General features: G+C 48.1%; 1 protein-coding gene across 2 annotated transcripts in view; it reads left to right on the forward strand.

The window, feature by feature from the left end:
• The window catches only part of LOC138580165 (C-type lectin domain family 2 member L-like), a 518,366-nt gene that overhangs the window by 424,835 nt on the left and 71,579 nt on the right, over positions 1-21,952 (forward strand). For both annotated transcript variants that reach the window (XM_069650495.1, XM_069650494.1), the window contains one exon: positions 1,668-1,870. In XM_069650495.1, the coding sequence (XP_069506596.1) occupies positions 1,668-1,870 (203 nt within the window). The remainder of the gene's footprint in view (positions 1-1,667; positions 1,871-21,952) is intronic.

Genomic DNA, 21,952 nt, shown 5'->3' on the forward strand with positions numbered 1-21,952 from the left:
ATGGGTGTGCAGTGGCTTCCACGTCTAGTACTTATAACTTTGTTCTTGGGTGCATGCACCAAAGACTGCACGCACTCCCCACAACTTGCCAATGGAAACGCAATACTACGGGTGTATCCATGGGTGTGACATGCTGCGGTGGTTGCGGCCAGGGCCTACAGTCCTGGATCCAAGACTCTAGGCCCTAGCCACAACCACCGCAGCATGTCACACCCATGGCGGCACACTAATGAATATAATAATAGGCATCGGGAAAAGTAATGCAATCACGGCATGTTGTCAATTTCAATGTTGGCTACCACTACATGTGTGCTTTCAACAGTTAGAGGTTTCCTGTCCACTGCATGGACTGAAATGCTATCGTTATTACACCACTCATTTTCTGTGCGTACAAGCTGTCCATGGAAATTACATCATGAAGACCGACCCCCAGAACGAATTCATTGATCACCCATGTCTTACTGTCTGAACCTTTCCCAATGGTCTGTGACACAGCAAAACACTTTTATAAATAGAGCATATGTGCGCTGGTTCTTGCTTCGCTTTTGGCGAATCCAAGATGTCGGCCACATCCAAACAATCTGACGCAAAACACGTCTCGCAGCAGCCAATGGGCAGAGACGTCTCATATCCGCGGTCATGACGCCAGCCCCTCGCCAATCGGTGTCTTGTCCGTGGACAGAACAGGGAAGTGTGACGCGAAGTGGACATAGATATCACTAATTTTTTCAGACCTACTTTTTGATAATTTTAAAGAAAAGTACTGCACGGCAAGTCACCAAATTTACAAAAGCACGCTTTCTGGACCAAGCCCCTGTACCTGCCGCAGATTTCGTGAAAATCCGTCCAGCGGTTTGAACTGTAGCCGTGCGCAAAGTTTTTCCCCCATTCAGTCTATGGGAAAAAAAGACGTTTTGGGACCCCCCCTATAACTTTTGCCCCCCTGGACCATACATCTCCAAACTTTGCAAACAAATCCAGAGTGGACCACGTACTTCATTTGCAAAGTTTGGTGAGGATCCGTCCAGGGGGAGCGAAGTTATAAGCCGCCCAAAAAGTGCTCTTCCTATGGAAACAGCAACTTAACCATAACTACACGGCCACTAACGTGGCCGTGTAATATATATATATATTACACACACACAACGTATAGGATTATAAGAAACTGTTTACATTCCGTCTATCTAATGTTTAACCATATTCTCAATCTCATACCTCTCATATCATAGCTTGATTATATGATGTATCAGAAAACGTCACACCCTAATACTAAGTTGCTTACATCCCCCATAAATTACAGTACAAGTATAGAATTCCAGGAATTACTTCAGAATAGCACTTAGCTTCGTACAATGCAACAGCAAATGTTTAATGCTTACAGTCTGTGCTCTATGTCAGATCCAACACATTCTATCTTTCATTGGAAGACCCGTCCGTGCACCAATAACCTGAAACATTATTTGACTTCTGCTGTGACACCCATAACACAGCCCTGGCCTGTCCAGTGCATCATTATTCCCACAAGAGGTCCATCAGAAGCAAGAGATCCTGCCATTTGGAGAAGAGTGCTTCATACATTCCTTGTGGCCTATTATAATGCTAACAATAAGTTGAGGACTAGAGGAAATATATAGTAGGTAATGATTATTGCATATTCTTTCTTTTAGTGATAATTTCACCACCGGAAGTCCCAACATCACCCTGCGCAGAGGTAACACCACCCTGCTTAGAGGCGTGCCCCATGGACTGGCTGCACAATGGAAGGAAATGCTACCACTTCTCCGAGGAGGAAGCAGAGTGGGAGGACAGCCAGATCTTCTGCGCCTCATATAATGCGTCACTGGCTCTCATCGACACCCAAGAAGAACTGGTGAGAATAAATACAATATGCTTTTCTCTTGGACAAATACCCCTGCAAGTGGAATTACATGACCAGAGATGGGCCACACTATGTGCATTCACTCAGCCCGAGGCAATCATCCGAGGCCACTGTGGCCCCTGGTCAGTGACTAGTAGTTTATCACTAGTACAACATTTGTAATATCATTTTTTTAATCTAGCACTTTTGTCAAATTCCATTTGCATCTATTCGCTGCAAAGAGATTGTTGCTTTGTCAGACATGGCTTGTCTGTGGTTCAAACCCTTTTGAATGAATAGACCCTCTAGGCTGGAGATTAAGGAGTTTGACTGCGGTGAAGGTAGGTTTATTTAAGTAATTCTCTTCTGAGCCCACCGGCTGTGTGCTGGCAGCGTGTAGGTGTCCCGTGATGTGCTGTGTGGAAGGGTGAGTGCATGGGGAGTCTAGAATGGTATGGGGGCGGTTGAGAAGTGAGAGGGGACTGCATGGATGGAAGCTACGCTGCTACTGGGCTCTGAAGAGAATTACTTAAATAAACCTACATTAACCGCAGTCCTATTTGTTTGTGTTACTTCATACATGCACGCTAACACCCAAAGAAATGTGGGATGTATCTGGCAGGACAACTTGGGCTGTGAAGGTCAGGATGGGGCCAAGGTACAGGCCATCTTGTTCTCATTGAAACTACTCCGACAGGTCCTTACATACATTGCAGTAGAGGACCATGCTTTGGTGGTAAGGGTCTTGACTAATGCCCATCTGGACTACTGTAACAGTCTGTTGATGGGCATTCCAGTAAAACAACTTCACAAGCTTGAAAAGGCCCAGAATGGGGCCGTTAGGCCCATCTGCGGATTAAGTAAAACTGCCCATGTGTCTCCCTCCCGCCGAGCATTGCACTGGTTGGCCGTAGAAGACTGTATTAAGTTCAAGGTGGAATGTTTTATATTTAAATGCCTGAATGGATTAGCCCCCGACTATCTGAGAAACAAGCTCATCCTGTACCAACCTTCTAGGTGCTTACGATCACAGGATCAATTGCTTCTGAGCAGCCCCTTTCCACTTTGGTATCAAGGGGGGATAGAAGATTTGCTGTCTTTGGCCCAAAGCTTTGGAATAATATCCCCAGCGAGATCAGGGTCTTGGATACTTTATATCAATTCCGTAGGCCCTTGAAAACCTTTTTATTTAGATAGCCAGCTATTGTTCCACCATGTATGTAATATACATTCTGTTTAAATCTGAAGATGGTTATAATTTGTGGTTTAATTTTCTAGATGTCGGCTGCACCACTATGCGGTTTAGTCTGTCACTCTGCGTGATATAAATACACAAATCAATTAATCAATCAGGTTGTACAAGTAGAAGAATATGAATACATATATAGGAAGAGTGAGGTGGGATAAGCACTTAGAAGCTTCTTATGATTACAAGTAAAGTCAGCAGGATCCCCACCCACTATTGCTCTTAAATGTACTGTCAGCACTAACCCCACATACAGGTCATGCAATGGCACGGTCTGTGAGCTAACAGCCTCGATGGTATAATGTAAAGTAACTTCACGTCATTACACATAAGGATGAGAAACACCACCTGCGATACCAGCAAAGCTGGCAAAGTCAAACCAGGACACCACAAGGTTATAGGAGGATGATATAGTAAGAGTCTTGCAAGAGGACATGTAGGAATAGTGCTTACAGAATGGAAAGGACAATATTGGCATTCATATAAGAGCAGGACCAAACAGGGGTGTCTAAAGGATCACGTTTATCTTGCAGAACACATCAAGGTCACAGAACTATAGAACACAGACACACAGGGCCGTGGAGAAACAGGAAAGCACTGGGAGGGACTGACTTCAAAATGGAAGATTGAAAGGGAATTCAGAAAGCAGGAAATACTAATAAGCAGACAGAATTCGAAATCCAGTGATACAGGAACATGGCGCTATTAACAAACAATAAAGAACCAAGAAGAAGGGACTGAACACAAACAGGGGTGTGTATGCACATATCACAGCAATGTGTCCTAATTACACACTCTTGCCGTAGGGTACAGTGATTGCATATTTGGATGGTGCAGAGCCACACTGCAGCATCCTGCTGGCATGACATTTGTCCACTCTTTTGTATTTTGGGAACATGCACTGAGAGCCTGCCAAAGGATGCCTCTATGTGTGTGTTCTCAATGTTGGCCAATTGCCAAAAGAAACTAAACACAACAAGACCAGTGTGCACACAACTGTGGACATATGTGTCCCAGACACACATCCAACCATTGAAGTGGTCTGTTCACAGCAGCACTGGAGTTGTGTCTGTGTTGCATCTTCCAGAACTTGCCATGACAATGGCCATGATGTATGAATTGGTGGATGTGACAATGACATGTCACATGCTGTATGTATTGTGGTGGAGCATCTCAAGGTGCATTCAATGTTGTCATTCTTTAACTGCCTCGACGCATAACGCTACATAGGGCATAACCATTCACCTGGCATGGTGTGCAGCCTGAGTCTCTAGCCTAAATCCCTTCCCCGGTGTTGCCATTTGCTTGTGCCTGTAACTCATCGACCCACACCTGTCTTTGTATTGCTACTGGCAGTCTTTGCAAAGCACCAACGAGAATCAGACTGCTGATGTTAGCCAATGAGCCATTGTGCAATATAGGTTGCCATGACGAAGAGGATAGACAGGATGTTCAACCATGTTCAATGGCATGTGGTAGGGGAGATGTGTGTGTGTTTGTGTATTCCCACTCTGCAGAGTAACATGTGTGGAACTGTCATGTTTCTCACTGAGGAAATAGAGGTGATGTGGGTCATTCACCAATGACTCCATTTCTTTTTTGTTCTGCTTCATGAATGACCCTGGTCAAAATCTGCGGCCGTGCAGAAACACCAGTGTCGGCATGAATCTTTACAAAAGTGGGACATCTACAAAGCGGGAAGAAAGGGGATGCATTGGTGCTGGAGGAGCACGCTTCAGGGCCAGAGGACCAATGTCCTTTACTAGAGGCTACACATTCATTCTTCACTACTGCCACACCTCTGTCTGCTTCAGATCTTGCAGATGTTCATGCCTGGCTTACAGATGTTCCTCTGTGTGTCTTGTACACAGCACCTTAGAGCAGAACATTGAAGTCTCCAATACACTTTATCTGAGGATCGCATCCTCCAGTGTTGTCCAGTTACGCTGGTGTCAGCACACACCCTGTTGCCTCACTGTGTTGCTGAGGCATTACCCACTTCCTAGTGATGAGACGTACAGATGTACACGCGAACCAATGTGCTTATTGCAGACAAGAGGGTCATTGGTGAGCACAATGCCCGATCCTTCAGCAAAGGTCGAATAACACATATGGTGTCATGGGTAGACGATCCAGAGGCTGCCCTGGGGTAGGGGGTCCTGGTAGAAGCCAGTTCGCTCAAAATTCTCAGTCATTCTCGCAAGACAATCAGCAACCTAGTGTAGATAGCAGAAATATTTTCGATAAACCTTCAACTGACTATATTTCTGAAGATCTTGCATTTGACGATATATGGTTTCGTTAGGACAGCCCGAAGCAGGGTCTGGAACCGACGCCTATTCCTGTTAATCAGAAAGGTCCCTACGTTGAGATGATGGTGGGGAATAGGAAGCATCTATTTTTGATAGACACAGGAGCACAGAAGTGTTCCATTGATCATTTGCGGGTTCCAGACATTCCACTGTCAGGGCAGAATAACGTTTCTGTAGGGTTTTCTGGCACACCAGTGGTTAGTCCGGTTTCTCTGCCGGTACCGATTTCACTGGGCCCATTTACGGATCACTGTCTGTTTCTTCTGACAACCAACTGTGGAGAGAATTTGTTGTGGTTGAATCTGTTGAAGGAATTAAATACGGTAATTCATTGTTCTTCGGGTGGAGTGCGTTTGACGATTTCACCCCACCAATCTTCTGCCTCACAGTTTTTCACTAGACCTTTGCCACCAGAATTTAGTGCAGTTCCGGCGTGTTTATGGGCGGTTGATGACAATGATGTTGGTATTTTGCAAATCGAAAACAAAGAGGTGATGGCTGGAAGGTTTATACTGAATCTTAACCACTGGCATTGCTCGGGGCAACCGTCCAGACCATCGTTCTTCGCCTGCCAAGCCATTACAGAAGGGGAAAGACCATATGCAAATCAGGCTTGGCCCCACCCCAAAAGGGGAAGTCCAGCCCGAACTACTAGGTCACATCCCTTCTGCACGAGACCACAAGCATCCCCAAACATGTTTCACCCTTGTTGGGGCTCATCAGTGAGGAGTAGCTTGGGTCTCTAGGCCCAGCAGGCACGGGACCCACGTCTGGGCATACCCGTCCCACTCGGGGTGACAAAGCAAAAACAAAGAGGTGATGGCTGGAATGTTTAGACTGAATCTTAACCACTGGCATTGCTCGGGGCAACCGTCCAGACCATCGTTCTTCGCCTGCCAAGCCATTACAGAAGGGGAAAGACCATATGCAAATCAGGCTTGGCCCCTGTTAGGCAGAAACCTGTGCAGTTCCCTTACTGTTTGCTCTGATTTGTGGTATACTAGGGTGCTTTTTTCTCCCCTCGCAGGATTCTCAAACTTAGGTTGGCCCGGTACCTAATACGCATTACTGTTTGCTTGCTCTAATTGTGGTAACTTGTGCTTGCCGCTCACTTCCTGTCTGCGTGCTCTCGTTTTGTCTGTCTCCCCCCCTACCTCCCTCCCTCCTTACTCCATGGTGCTCTCCGTCTCGCCTATCTTCTCTAACTGCTTCTCCATTGACTATCCTGCTCTCCTCACTAAATCTGGTAGGAAAAAGTTTAAAAAGGACATCCTGGTCTCCAACCCAGGCCTCCCTATCGCTGACACCTACACTAATGCCTGCTCTAAGGAAACTCTCACTGACATCATCTTTTTCGTGCCTTCGCCTGACCTATGGACCCTTCATATGGTCTCTGTGCTCTCTCCTTTCTCCTCCTCTCCCATTAATGGTGGCACCCGTTGGGATGTCCTCTTGGCCCCCTTCCGCTCCTCTAAGGCCATCATTAATGTCTACGCTAACGGGACCGTCTTGGTCCAAGGCCCTCAGGCCAACCTTCACCTCTTCGATAGACGCTTCACACTCCTCATCAACTTCCTCTCCTCTCCTGCTGTCCCCCCTCCTCTATCCTTGGCTACCTTGCCTCTACCCTCCCTCCCTGCCCCCTCTCGTGCTCCTTCTTCACCTCGTGCTCGTGCTCCTTCTTCTTCACCTCCTTCTTCAATACCTCCGCAGGGCGTACCTCTGATCTGTACCCCTCCCCGGAAGTTCTTCAAGGATGGCAGCCTTCTCCACATTGCCACACTAAACACTCGCTCTGCCATCAAGCACTCCTCCAATATCTGTCACCTTCTTGAGGAACTAGACCTCGACGTCCTTTGTCTCACTGAGACATGGTTCACAGCCAGCTCTGCCACCAGCTTTGACACACTCCTACCTGACGGTTACAAGATCCTCTCCGTGCCCAGGCCCAACCGTGCAGGGGGTGGTGTTGCCCTTATCTTCCCTGAGTGGATTCCTGCCACTGTCACTCCTACGCAGACCTACTCCTCTTTTGAATGCCTTGTCTGCCGACTCTCTCTCTCTCCTAGCCATTCCCTTACCGTGGCTACTATCTATCGGCCACCTGGTCAAATTTCCTCCTTCCTCTCTGAGTGGGCTGACCTCTCCTCCGCACTCCTGTCCTCAACCACTCAACTCCTCTTTCTTGGCGACTTTAACATCCACCTTGATGCCTCCAGTCCCCCCACTGGTCTCTTTCGTGACCTCTGCGACTCTCTCTCACTCTCTATTCTCCCATCTGGGCCTACTCACTCTGCTGGGCACACTCTTGATGCTCTGATCTCTTCTGACCTTCCCCTCTCCGTCCCTCTCTCCACTCCTCTCTCCTGGAGTGATCACTTTCTCCTATCCTCCCACCTCACCCTGCCTACCCCACAGGTAAAGCCACCCTCATCACTGCCACCCACCTTCTCGGTCATCCGACCCATGAAGAGTGTGTCAGTTGAGGCTTTCGCTGCTACCTTCTCGCCCCCCCCTGCCCCTTCGGCTGACTCCCACCCTGACACAGCCCTCTCCATGCTCCACTCTGCTATATCTGTTAGTCTTGATATCCTTGCCCCCGTCATGAGAATCCGCCTGAAGCCCAAAGCCAAATGTAACTCCTGGTACGACTCGGATCTCGCCACCCTAAAACGCAAGTGCAGGGTTGCAGAGAGGAAATGGCGTGCTTCATGTTCATCCTCTGACAAACTGGCCTGCCGCCTGCTCCAAAGGCAGTACCGGCTCTCCGTTCTCACCAAGAAGAGAGCCCTTATCCAAGCCCGCATCTCTGCGGCATCAAACAACTCCGCCGAACTCTTTAAAATCTGCAAAGAGCTGGCCAACCCTGTTGCAGTCTCTACCTCTCCTGTCCCCTCCCAGGCCCTCTGCACTGCACTGGCCTCTCACTTCATCTCTAAAACTCAGGACATCCTGTCCTCGCTCTCCTCCTTTCACCTCCCTCCCTACCCGGCCCTTCCTCTGGCCCTTCTGCGGTCACCCCTCCTCCCTCTTTCTCTGCCTTTCCACCTTTCTCTGCTGACGAGGTTTCCAGACAAGTCCGATCTATGAAAGTCTCTTCTAAACAGGTTCACCCCTGTTCCTCCAAAACTATCAAGGACCACATCGACTCCCTGGCTCCTGCCCTGGCTGACTTTTGCAACCACTCCTTCGCCTCTGGAGTCTTCCCTTCCCCCCTCAAGCACTCCCTTGTGCACCCTCTTCTCAAGAAACCCTCTTCCGACCCCTCCTGCCCGGCTAACTATCGCCCTATCTCCATCACTCCCTTCCTGGGCAAGCTCCTGGAGAAACTGGCCATCTCCCAGCTTAACCTCCATGCTGAATCTGTTGGTAGTCTTCATGACCATCAATCTGGCTTCAGAGCTGCCAGAAGCACGGAAACTGCTCTCCTGAACATCCGTGAAGACCTGCTCTTGAACCTTGATTCCAACACTCCGTGTGTTCTCATTCTGCTCAATCTCTCCTCTGCCTTTGACACTGTCAACCATGCCATCCTGCTCAACCGTCTCCGGGAAAACCTGGGTATCACTGGTCAGGCTCTGGCGTGGTTGACCTCTTTCCTTTCAAATCGACCCTCCCAGGTCCAACTGGGGTCCTTCCTCTCCGACATCTTTTTCTCCACCTGTGGTGTCCCCCAGGGATCTAATCTCTCTCCCTGGCTGTTCAACCAGTATCTGGCATTCCTTGCCCACCGCATCGCCGCTCTCTGCCCTAATTTCCAGTGCTATGCGGACGATACCCAGCTCATTTTCAGGCTACCCTCAGCCTCCCCCTCTCCTTCCCTCATCTCTGACTGTCTGTCTGCTATCCAAGAATGGTGTGCCGCCAATGACCTCTGCCTTAATGCCAGTAAGACTGAGATTTTACTCATCGGTACTCCCACTCCCTCCTTCCCTGTAGCTCTCTGGCCTGCCTCCCTTGGCCTCCTCCCTGCTCCTACCTGCAAGGCAAAAAACCTTGGGGTCATCTTCGACTCCACACTCTCCTTCTCTCCTCATATTTCTGACGTCGCCAAGAGGTCACACTACCAGCTGCACCTCCTCAGAGGTATTTTTCCCTTCCTCTCCTTCCCCCAGAAGCTCACTGTCTCCCGAGCCCTGGTTCTCTCGAAGCTGGACTACTGTAACAGCCTCTATCTTAATCTGCCTGCCTCCACTCTCCGCCCTCTGCAACTCATCCAGAACAGAACTGCGAGACTTGTCCTTGGCCTCAAGCCCAGGGACCGTATCTCTCCAGGACTGAAATCTCTACACTGGCTCCCAGTGGCTGCGAGGATAAGGTTCAAAACCCTCTGCATTGTCCACAAGGCCTTCTGGGGCCTGGGTCCTAAATACCTTCAACTCTCTCTTCCCAAATATCTTCCTTCCCGAGCCCTTCGCTCATCCGCCTCCAACTCCCTCAGGGTTAGCCGCTTCTCGAAGCAACGAGCTGGGGGTAGATCTCTCTCCGCGGCAGGGGCCTCCCTCTGGAACAGCCTTCCTGCCTCCCTGAAACTTGAGGAGAACCATCTCTGGTTCCGGAAGCACCTCAAAACCTTCCTCTTTGCTTTTGCTTTCCCTCTCCCTCTCCCCTGCTAAACAGCTAATTAATTTTCACTGAAACTGCACTGATCCTGCAACTGGACCACTCTAAACGGCCTCGGTCCTGGGCCCTGCCACTCTCCACTTGCACTGATGCCCTGGAACCCCTTTGCACTGCGGGTCTGTCTCTGTATTGTAAGAGGATTCAATTCAACACTACAGCTAAATCAACGCCTAGTCAATAATACTGAATGAAAACCCTTATTGATATATCTTTATGTCCAGTTCATGCGTTCTGGATGACTACCCCTATATAACACCCCTCTGTTGGAATCCCCCTGACCCCACTGAGCCAAGAAGTAGTTCTGTTTTGCAAGTTAAAATGTTTATTTGAGACTTAAACAATAGATATATATATATCAAACTTTATAATAAATTAATAATTGAATAGCACACTTAATCTGATATGATAAAGATTAACAACGGAGAATCTGGCACCAACACGCTTCTCTATAATCAATAAGGAGTTGACATGAAATGGATAAGATAGCACACATGTGAATAGGAACAAAAGAAGAAGGTGTTAAAGAATGCTTTATGTAAGCTCAGGTGGATGCAATATTCAATGAATGCAGTACAGAAAATACACAATATGATTGCAACCAAACAATGTAATCACTTTTCTCTGGCTATTCACTCCCCCCCTCTTTATGCAATGCAAGTAAATGGGAGGAAAGCACACAGTTCTCAGAAATGCAATCAATGTAATTCAGTTCAATCCCCCCCAAGCACTCTTAAAGAAAACAGATAGGAGTTTTGAAAACACAGGCCCAAATGCTTTTATATGTGCTAGCAATGGATGAGAAATATGCTGGAAATGCTTTTAATTCCCTTTCAGAGGTTCAGGGTGAGTGGTATCTAGTTAATATTAGTCCAGACTCACTCTTGCAATGATTCAGGAATGATTAGCAGGTTAAAGGAGTTTCTGGCAAATGGAAGGCAAGCAGCAGCAGATTTTTTTACACGTGGAGAAATTTGCAAATCGCGGTAAAATTCGCGAATGCGCCGGGCGCTATTACAGAAGAACTACAAGGACTATCACTATCGTTTTGGGGTCCTAGGAAAGGCTAGGATCTCAGCTTCCAGATGAAAGTTACTGCAAGTCTCTAGCACAAACGGTCGCGGAGATATGAGCGATTTTATGAAGGTCGTTTTTCAGATTTGAAATTGTAAAGTTCAAAAAGACAAGTGCAGCTTGCAACTAGAAACTGACAAGTGACAGCTTTGCAAATGACAGGTGACAGTTAGGAGACAGTTCTACTTAGATTAAGCTAGATTGAATTATATTATTTTAACTAGGAGATTGGTTCTGCACAGTTTTCTAGGTACTCACACTATATTCTTGAGTGAAATGGGCCTCGCCATGGATCTGGTCAGGTTTTAGACGGGACTCTGGTCTCTGCACTTCACAGTGATCTGGGTCTGCTCTCTCTCTGGATTCTGAAGATTGAGGGATTTAAAGTCTGGATCTTTCTGCACAGCTTTCTCTGGAGATTGATGGAGGTAAAGTATGGATTTTCCCGGCAGAGCTTCCAGCTGCAAATGGATTTGAAAAGTCCCTATCTGTCCTGTCTGTCTGCTTTTATGTGTTTAGAATGTGGGTGTGTTCTAGCATCACTAGACCCTACCTCTCTCTCAGCTTCTAATTGGTCAAACTTCCATTTCTCATTTGATTGGGGAAGGAAGTGTGTGTCAGCGTGATGTCATTTTATGGCTTGCAGAGAGTCCACTCCTCCTGTCAACTTACACACAAATCTAGATTTGAAACAAATACATATTTGCAGAGGTACATATTGTTTTAAAATCATATGCACCCATCATGCATTACAGGAGGTATACCCTGTTCAAACTCTGCTCTTCCTGGGAGCTTGCATTCAGAAATGGCAATATTTTGCACTTTTTAACTGGTTTGCAATACCGTACATTACCCCAAATTTACACACATGTGCGCAAGGAGTATGGACATTAGTTGATGAAGTGTCAGATTTTTCACATGCACACATTTTGAGTAATATCCTCTTTTCCGCTAAAACCCCCCTGAACATGCCACCGGTTCTAAAAACCTCTTAAAATGTGGGCAGAAAAATCACAAGAATTATGGTGTCATTTATACAATTTTCACAAGTCCGTACTATGAGTTATTCATCTTTTTCTAAAACCATATTCTGGCTATAGAGGTGTGTCTTTTCAGGTCACATGGTACAGAAACCAGTCTTTCCAGTTTCTGCCAAGCTCAGAGACCCTGCCACTCCCAGCTTCTGCCAAGAGGAAGCTGTTTTACGACTCCCGCCAATAAAACATTTGCCTGAGTCAGGACAGGGCTTTGTTCAATTTCCTGCAGAGCCCAGGTAATTCAATCAGGGAAGTGTCATATCCCTTTTGGTGTGAGCAGCAAAAGGGCAGCTAGGCCTGGGAACACAGCTGTGACTCAAGTTTCACTCCTGATGGGGGTAGTTGCCAGGCAGAATTCAGTTCCTTAAGCCAGGTTTCAGATAAAATATCACTTTTTGTTTCCCAGTTTAAGTCAAGACAATTTTTTTACATATGCAGCTAGAATGCTGATTCTAAGTTCAAAACTATGACATTTAAACAATTGCAACCTATGTGACACTCAAAGTAGGTCACTCATTTCTCTTAAACCTTGAGATTTTTAATGTCTTTCAGTCCAAATTTACTTAAACTGCTGAAATCCCCAGCTCAGCCAGTCTTGTTATAAACCTTCAAGTCACTTCAGAATATAACTTTACATTGTATCCACCTCTCAGTAAGTCTTTCTTTGGCCTGTTTTGGGTTTATTTATTCAGTTTTGCAAAAAGTAAAAACTGGTGTTGTTTTAAAATGCCGGCTTTTGGATAGTGGTGAGTACTGGTACTGCACCCATTTTTGGGATTTAAGAAAATGAATTCCCAACAGTTATGGGTTTGCTTTTGGCAATCAGCATTGCCATTCCCAATGGTTTCAGACTACTGTGTGGGTAGTCCAATGGTGGTTTTAGGCAGTGTCCTTCTGTGCCCATAACATCGGCAAAAATGAGTGGCAGCCTATTCTTCATGCATTTCCCTGTGCATTTTCTGGGAAGCTCTGGCCATCATGATGTTTTCCATGTCAGTACTGCACAGTTTTGAGGTAGTGCTCGGATGCATGGGTAAATACATCCCACAAGCCCCCCTCTTGCGATGGCCATTCGGTTTCACTGATGGGACTCGCAAGATCTGGGATGTTTCCTCATCTTCTTCCAATAGATGGCACAGTTCAGCATCTTTTTCTCCATCCGGTCGGATCGATCGGTTCTCCTCGCCGGTCCTGATGGGAAAATTGGGCGGTACCCCGGGCCCGTTGCGTCTCTGCTCCCGGTCTCCGGATCGTCCTCCTTGTCCCGTCTCCAGGTTTTCTTTCTCCTAGGATGATAAAGCAAAAGCGGCAATACCTACTCATAGACGTTTTTCCACCACTGTTGAGATAGTGGGGCAGCATATGCATTTCATCATAACAAAACATTACATTCTTATTTTGAAAAAAAAAACAGTATAACTAAGAGACAGTTTCATGCAAATCACAATATTTTAGAGACTAGATGTGGTATGTTTTATGGTTGGAACTGAATTAGTCTGAGACAGTGCCCGCTAGGATTCCAGAGGATTCCTCCAGTTGTTGCAGAGTGTGCCTGGGATGGCAACATTTCAACTGGTTTATGTGGACCCACTTGTCTTCCCCCGCTGCCAAAGGACCTTTGGGGATGTGGATTTTGTAGGCCACAGGAGAGATCTTGTCGATGATCTCAAAGGGTCCCTTCCATGTAGGCAAAAATTTGCGCTGCTTGGCCTGGTTCCTTTGGAAGTTGTATAGATAGACCCGGTCTCCCACCTGATATTCCTTCCTGGAAGTTTTCAGGTCATAATGGGTCTTCATGCTATCAGCCGATCTTTCTAGATTCCGCTGAGCATAAGCAAAAGCATGTTGGAGGTGTTTCCTTAAATTCTCCACATACTCATGAGTAGTGGAGGCATTTATCAGTGTCTGCTCTTGGGTCCTGTAGAGCAAATGCTGAGGAAGCACCATCTTGCGCCCAGTCATCAACTCAAATGGTGACATTTTGGTTGCAGATGAAAGGGTAGATCTGATGGCCATTAGGACCAGAGGTAATCGGATATCCCAACTTGGCCCAGAATCTGCCACAAACTTCTTTAATATGCTCACAATTGTCCGGTTATATCTCTCTACTGCCCCAGAAGAAGCTGGTCTATAAGCAATATGCAGCTTTCTCTTGACCCCCAATATCTCCCACATCTTTGTCATTACTTCACTGGTGAAATGGCTACCTCTGTCTGACTCAATCCTTTGAGGTAGACTAAAACGGGAAAAGATGTGGTTAATCATCAAGGCAGCTGCAGTTTCTGCCTTGCAATTTGGGGCTGGGAGACATTCCACCCACTTGGTAAACAAGCATGTCACAGTCAACATGTACTTATTCCCCCTAGCAGAGCGAATCACGGGGCCTACGAAGTCGATTTGTAAATCTGACCATGGCAGGGTCATCCCCCTCTTTTGGAGAGGCGCGCGGTGCGTGAGGGATGATGGCTGAAATTGTGCACACACGAGACACCCCTTCAAGTATTGGTCGAGGTCCTGCCCCATGTGTGGCCAGTATGCAACCTCTCTTAAGATTTCCAGTGTTGTGTTAAACCCCCTATGACCGGCGGTGGCCGCATCATGGGCGTGACTTAACATCAGGCTTCGGAATGAGGTAGGAACCACCCACTGATCGTGGCCAGCTTTGGATTTCCTTACCAACAAACCGTCTTGGATCCGGAACATTTTTGGACATTTCATCAACACTCTTAGGTCCTCTTTCCCAATGTAATCGGTATCCGTCAGGGGAAAGTTCTCAGGGTCCTCAAGGTGCTGGTAAAATTTACCAATAATTGGATCCCCCTTCTGAGCGGTAATCAAATCAGCATCAGGGGTCTCCTTACTCCATTGTACAATTGAAAGGTCGTTGTGAGCATTTGTCTGGGACCTAGTGATGGCAGTGACCTGGATTTCCCCCAACAGGGACTCAATCTCAATTAGATCCCCTTGGATGGCCCCGGTTTTGGCCAGCTGATCAGCTAAGTCATTTCCAGTTTTGTCTGGTCCCTCTACTTTGGAATGACCCTTGATCTTTTTCCAGTAGATGGTCATCCATTCGATGTGACCAGATCATCAATGTTTTGGATCAACTTCCCATGTTTCAAGGGTTTGTTGTTAGCACATAACATGCCTCTGGTTTTCCAATTAACCAGGTGCTCCACGAACCCGTTCCGTACATAATCCGAATCTGTGATTATGACCAGTTCGTGGAGTTGATGCTGGACAGCAGTGAGGATGGCCTGATGCACAGCCATCAATTCTGCCACCTGACTACTTCGGGGACCAATTTTGTATCCAGCGGAGGGTTCTGGGGACTCATTCACCCATGCATTCCCTACGCCAGCCACCAGTTCTTTCTCCCCGTTGTTGTCAACATGGTAAGAGCATCCATCCACATAGACAGTGGGCATTCCCTCACACTTGTCCTCTTCAAAGACTTTGTGTGGGGAATTAAGGTATGCCTCCGTGTTGTCCTTGATTTTTAGACTTTCGTCCTCGAGACAGTTTTCTCTGGCACAATCATGCAAGTCAGCCAGACCTTGCGCGAGTGGACTCTTCTTGTTTTGGCCATATCTGACCTCCACAGGAAAGCCTTGCATTGACAGAATCCAGGAAGTAATTCGGGAATTACTCACATTTCCGGCCCGGATTCTGTCACTTTGGAGATATTGCAGAGGCTGGTGTGGAGTCTCCACTATGATGTGTTCCCCCTGGATAAACGGGCGGTAATTCTTCAATGCCCACACCGTTGCCAGGAGTGCCTTCTCACAATCGTTGAATTTTTCCTCCACAGAGGATAAAGTTTTGCTCGCATAGGAGATTACTTTATTGACCTTGTCATGCTTTTGGTATAATACTGCCGTCAAGCACGTATTAGAGAACCCTGTCTCCAGGAAGAACTCCTTGTTTCTGACAGGGTAAGCTAGGCAAGGCGCTTGTGAGAGGCTTCTTTTGAGTTGTTTTACCGCCTCAGCTTGTTCTGGACCCCATTCCCACTTGACCCCCCCCTTCAGGAGATGAATCAGGGGTCTGGTGATCTCTGCGTAGCCCTCAATGAACTTTCTGCTGTAATTAGTCAGTCCAAGGAGGCTCCTTAGTTCCCGCAGAGTTGTGGGGTCTTTCAGTTTCTGAAGTGCTTCCACTTTCTTTTCCTGGGGACAGAGACCCTGAGGAGTAATCTCATGCCCCAAGAAATTAACACGGGTTCTACACCACTGTGCTTTCTGAAAGGAAAGTTTTGCTCCGGCGGCCCTCAACTGCGTCAGAACATAACGGATCTCCGCTATGTGTTCCTCCACAGATGAACTTTTGATGAGGACATCATCTACGTAAGCCAGGTTACCCCTCGCACCCAGGTCGGGCATGGCCTTATGTAGGAAAATGTTGAATTCATTGCCGGAGTTGAGGTATCCGAAAGGAGTCCGGGTCCATGTGTACTGCTGGCCCCCAAAGGTGAAAGCCAGTTTGTATTGGTCCTCCCTACTGACAGGCACGGTCCAGTATCCATTGGTCAGGTCTATCGCAGTGAATACCCGTGACCCCTGAATCTGGGCCAGCCCTTGGTCAATGTAGGGAAGAGGCCATCGGGAAGTATGGACCCGTTTGTTGAGCTCCCTGAGGTCAGCGCAGAGTCTCCACTGGCCGTTTGGCTTCAATATTCCCAGCACCGGATTATTGAAGGTGCTGTGGACTGGACGGATTATTCCCCGGGACTCAAGGTTCTTAATTATTTCAGTAAGGGACTCCATTGATGCGAGAGGCAAGCGATATTGCTTCACAAACACTGGAGTCATGCCAGGGTCCGTGGGGATTGTTGTTGTGTGGATGTCGGTGCGACCACAGTCATATGAGTCTACCGCAAAGAGATCTTGGAAATCCAAGAAAACTTGTTTCAACTTTTGCTTTTGTTCCAGAGTCACACAGGCATCAGCTAGGTTGACTCTCTCTTCCACCATCTGCCTGAAGCCTGGAAAGACTTCTGGTTTGGCTATCTCTGCGGCCTCCTCCAGCTGGGTGGAGAAGTCCCTGGTCAGAGTGCTGATTTGGACCGGAGGCTTCAGGTGGGAAAGGCAGCCCTCATGGACCTGGAAAATCACCTCATCCCTCCTGAAGTCACAAGTCACATCTTCCTTACCATAAGGGCAAGAAGTGTACACCAGGAAGTTCCCCCCATGCCGGGTAAAAATCCTGTCTGGTGTTGTATTGTCCTCACTGTCACTGTCAAAACAGTCCTTGGGGATTGGTCCTAACAGTTCATTTAATAAGTCGATGGAAAAATGTCGGTCATCAACCGCCATTCCAATAATGGTGCCGGCGGCTAGAGTAATACTCTTTAAGTCGCTGTTATCCACCTCTATTGGAATGGTGTCATTTTCTATGTTGACTAATGGAGTTGGGTTTACCCCCAACCCTTGCTGTTGGAGAGAAGCATTTAGATGTATGTAAGCATCAGGGTTTTTCAACTCTTGTCCCCTTTTGACTTTCACTTCCAGGGAGAATTGTCGGGTCCTTTCTGGGATGGTGACTTCCTCTTTAACCTGAATTTCAACTGCATAAGGTAGCAATTGAGCTGACCTAAATGCTTTTTCTGGATCATCAAAGCTCATGGGATTATCCGCTAATCGGGACCAAGCTTTGAAGTTTATTAGGTCCAAACTAATGGCAAAGCGATTGAGAATGTCACTGCCTAAGTAAAAGGCGGCAGGGACGTCTCGCACGACCCAACAATTGTGGACTATGCTCTTGTTGCCAATGGAGATTTTGAGCATACACCTGCTTGGCAGGAGATGTTTGGAATCAGGTGCTTCCAGGTCCATTTCCCATGTGTCTATCAGTTTGAAGGTGGGAATGGCTCGATCTTTTGGGAGTTGGCGGAACATGGCTTCGCTGATGAAGCTCTTACCGTTGTTCACACACACTCGAGCGAGAACAGAGTCCTTCCCATCATTTAACTGAATAGGGATGAACAACTGCTCTCCAATTTGCTGAATATCAGCCAGGCTCTGAGCTGATTTCACATCTTTCTGGACTATAGGAGTGGGAGTTTCTGATTGTGGATTAGTATAGAATCTCAGAGTGTTTCCTTCCAGCGTGGAATACCACCTTAAACTGGAAGGAAGGTTGATTTTCAGAAATAGAGAGGACCCCCCATCACCAGTCTGTTGTCCTACTGCTATTACTGTCACGTCTGGAATCTGGTTGTTCTGGAAGTGAAATTCTACTTGGTCAGATTTTTGTTCAACCATGTGGCAGGTGCCGTTTAAACTAACATGGTTAACACTCTGTTTTAATTTTATTGGTCGGCTAGTCTGGGTCCAGAGGACCATGTTTACGCAATCTATTAGGGGTGACAACCTTCTCAGGAGGTCATTCCCTAGTAAACAAGGGGTGCCCTCTGGGGTCACAACTATGACCGGGTGTTTCAACTTGTGTCGCCCAATTTTAATGTCCAAATCTGCCGTCCCCTCGACGGGAATTTCCTTCCCGTCAAAGTTCTGGAGTTGTCCAGGAAGTGAGGTGAGAGGAATTTGGTAATTCCCTCCCCTTCCTGCATTCAGTTCGTCAAAGGCCCTTCTGGACAGAAGGGTAGCTTGAGATCCAGTGTCCACCAGTGCCAAGATTGTACCCTGCCCCTGTACTTGTACCGGGGCATAATATCTTCCCTCCTTCTCCTTAAGGGGGCACAGATAATGTACATTTTTGGACAACTGGTGGGCTAATTTTCTGGTTTTGGACATCGCTAGCGAAGAGATTTGGGCATAATTCTGTGGAAAGCCTTGGGAATCTGAAAGAAAAAGTTGCCAACTGGAGATCAGAGCCATTGTGGGTTCCCCTGGCTCCAGTTCCGGGCCGCCCCCCCCTTTTTGGAGGCAGTCACCAGGATGGGTTTGAACCAGGGGATTTTCTTGCTGTTGGTTCTGGGATGAGATGGTGGGCGGCGGTAGCTCAGTCTCCACATCTCCCCAGTCTGGATTTGCATCCCTAGGGACCCATTTTTCTTTGGGAGGAGTTCCCCCCTCTCTGAAGGAGAAGATCCTTTTCCCAGGATCCTCTGAGGATCCCTCTCCCTCAAATTGGAAGATCTGTACCTCCTCCTCAAACTGAGTCTGTTTGGGTCTTTTGTTTCTCCTACCCCCCCTCTGCTCCTTAGGAGGCAGACTTTCAGGGGCAAGAGATTTTCTTTCCGGTTCCTGGGTTTCCAGGGGCTGTTTACAAGTGAGGAAGGAAGCTTCCTCCAAGGCTTTACACCCCCCTTCCCTTTGTGCCTCCTCCCTGGGAACCGGTGAGTTATCGGGGTGCTGCCCCCGTCATTGTTCTGGGGCACCAGGTCCAGAGTTGGGTGCGTTCTGCGCCGGCATGCCGGTCTGAGGGTTCTGCTGAGCCCTCAGTATGTGACCCAGATCCCGCGCCATGTTTTGAACCTGGCGCTCTAACTGGGAAACCCGCTCAGGCTGATACGGGGCCCTGTTTTCTCCCCTGGGCTGATCCCGGGAAGGGTAGCTGTCCCTCCTCTGGTAATACCCCGGGTTGGGAAGATTTGGGTACCCCTCCACCCTTGGCCTCCCCTCTCCCGGATTAGGTTGTCTGGGCTCAGGGAATTGGGGAAAGAAGGATGGATGATTTTGGGGTTGGAAATTGGGTGGATACCTGGGGAAAAAGTTCTGCCCAGGATTTGGAGAATTTCTGCCCTCCTGTGGGAAGTTGGGAGGGAAGTTCCCTGGGTTAGGTGCTTGGCTGGATCCCCCCCCCTTGGGCTGGAGGAGTCCACACATAACCCAGGATGGGTCGATTTCCCTTGTAACGGGGACTTACATAATCATTTGTGGGGGTGCCTCCTTGGCTCCCTGTTTGTGACTGACCCGAGGACCTCCTGGGCCTAGCATTATTAGGTGCAGGTAGGTTTTTAGGCCCCCCCATCTCCAAATCCAAAACGGGGGTGACCTTTACCTCTGCCACCTTGGCAGCAGCAGGGGTGCTGTTGGCTTTGGGGTTTTTCTGGGCATTACTTTTGCTATCTATCGGTTTCTGCACCTCATAGATCCGGGTAGCCTGTTCAATGACCCAGTCTAAAGATCTTTTCTCGTGAAAATCCCTCACGAGCTGGGTCATGATATATTTGGGCAAGGCATGGAAAAACGTATTTATAAATTCTCTGCTATCCGTGCGCACCCTTCTTGTGGTCTGTGCAAAAGCACGCTTTAACTCCTGCACAAATTCTTGTGGGGCCTGATCCTCCCCACATTGCAAATTGTAGGCTGCCTTGCGAGCCTCTTGAGGATTTCTGTGAACAGAAAAATGTTTCAAGATGGCCGCCTTATAGGTGGACCATCTTAAATGATTTTGGTCCTCCAGCCCCGCAAAGAAACTGGAGTATTCCGGGGAGAAGGTCCACTTTACATATTGAATACAGCTTTGGCTGTCCTTCAAATGGAAAGTCTCCATCATTTGTTCAAACAACTCTAAGTGCTCCCAAACAGAATACTTAGCGTTCTTATGGTAAGGCGTGATGACGCTCCTGATCGCCTTAATCTGCTTTAAGGGGTCCTTAAGCAAGGCCCTTTTTGCCTTATTGGCCTTTTTGGTTCGGGTAACCCTTGTCCATTCGTCCTCGGACTCAGAGGCACTGCTCCCAGAGGTTCCCGTCTGTTCTTCCAGGTTTTCCCGGATTCTGCGAGCCTGGGAATGGCTGGCAGAATGTGGGGACCTGGTCTCCTGTGTCCTGCGCAATTCAGAGGAGTCTTCAGATTCCTCCTTGCTGCCAGGATTTGATGGGTACCCCCTCCACTGACCTAACTGGGCAGAGGTTTTCAGGATGCCCTTAATGGGCCTACTCTCCTGGGGTTCCCCATTGAACTGTACTGTACTTGGGTGCCCATACCCGGATGCCCACCCCTCCATTCCTGAGTGGTACTGGCCTATGAGCCCCATACTCTTAGCTGGATAGTAATCTGCCATCCCTGTGGCCCTGTGCTCAAGCACTCCTCCAATATCTGTCACCTTCTTGAGGAACTAGACCTCGACGTCCTTTGTCTCACTGAGACATGGTTCACAGCCAGCTCTGCCACCAGCTTTGACACACTCCTACCTGACGGTTACAAGATCCTCTCCGTGCCCAGGCCCAACCGTGCAGGGGGTGGTGTTGCCCTTATCTTCCCTGAGTGGATTCCTGCCACTGTCACTCCTACGCAGACCTACTCCTCTTTTGAATGCCTTGTCTGCCGACTCTCTCTCTCTCCTAGCCATTCCCTTACCGTGGCTACTATCTATCGGCCACCTGGTCAAATTTCCTCCTTCCTCTCTGAGTGGCCTGACCTCTCCTCCGCACTCCTGTCCTCAACCACTCAACTCCTCTTTCTTGGCGACTTTAACATCCACCTTGATGCCTCCAGTCCCCCCACTGGTCTCTTTCGTGACCTCTGCGACTCTCTCTCACTCTCTATTCTCCCATCTGGGCCTACTCACTCTGCTGGGCACACTCTTGATGCTCTGATCTCTTCTGACCTTCCCCTCTCCGTCCCTCTCTCCACTCCTCTCTCCTGGAGTGATCACTTTCTCCTATCCTCCCACCTCACCCTGCCTACCCCACAGGTAAAGCCACCCTCATCACTGCCACCCACCTTCTCGGTCATCCGACCCATGAAGAGTGTGTCAGTTGAGGCTTTCGCTGCTACCTTCTCGCCCCCCCCTGCCCCTTCGGCTGACTCCCACCCTGACACAGCCCTCTCCATGCTCCACTCTGCTATATCTGTTAGTCTTGATATCCTTGCCCCCGTCATGAGAATCCGCC

This window comes from Ambystoma mexicanum, chromosome 3p (genome assembly GCF_040938575.1).
Source record: "Ambystoma mexicanum isolate Mex_15411 chromosome 3p, UKY_AmexF1_1, whole genome shotgun sequence".
Classification (NCBI taxonomy): Eukaryota; Metazoa; Chordata; class Amphibia; order Caudata; family Ambystomatidae; genus Ambystoma; species Ambystoma mexicanum.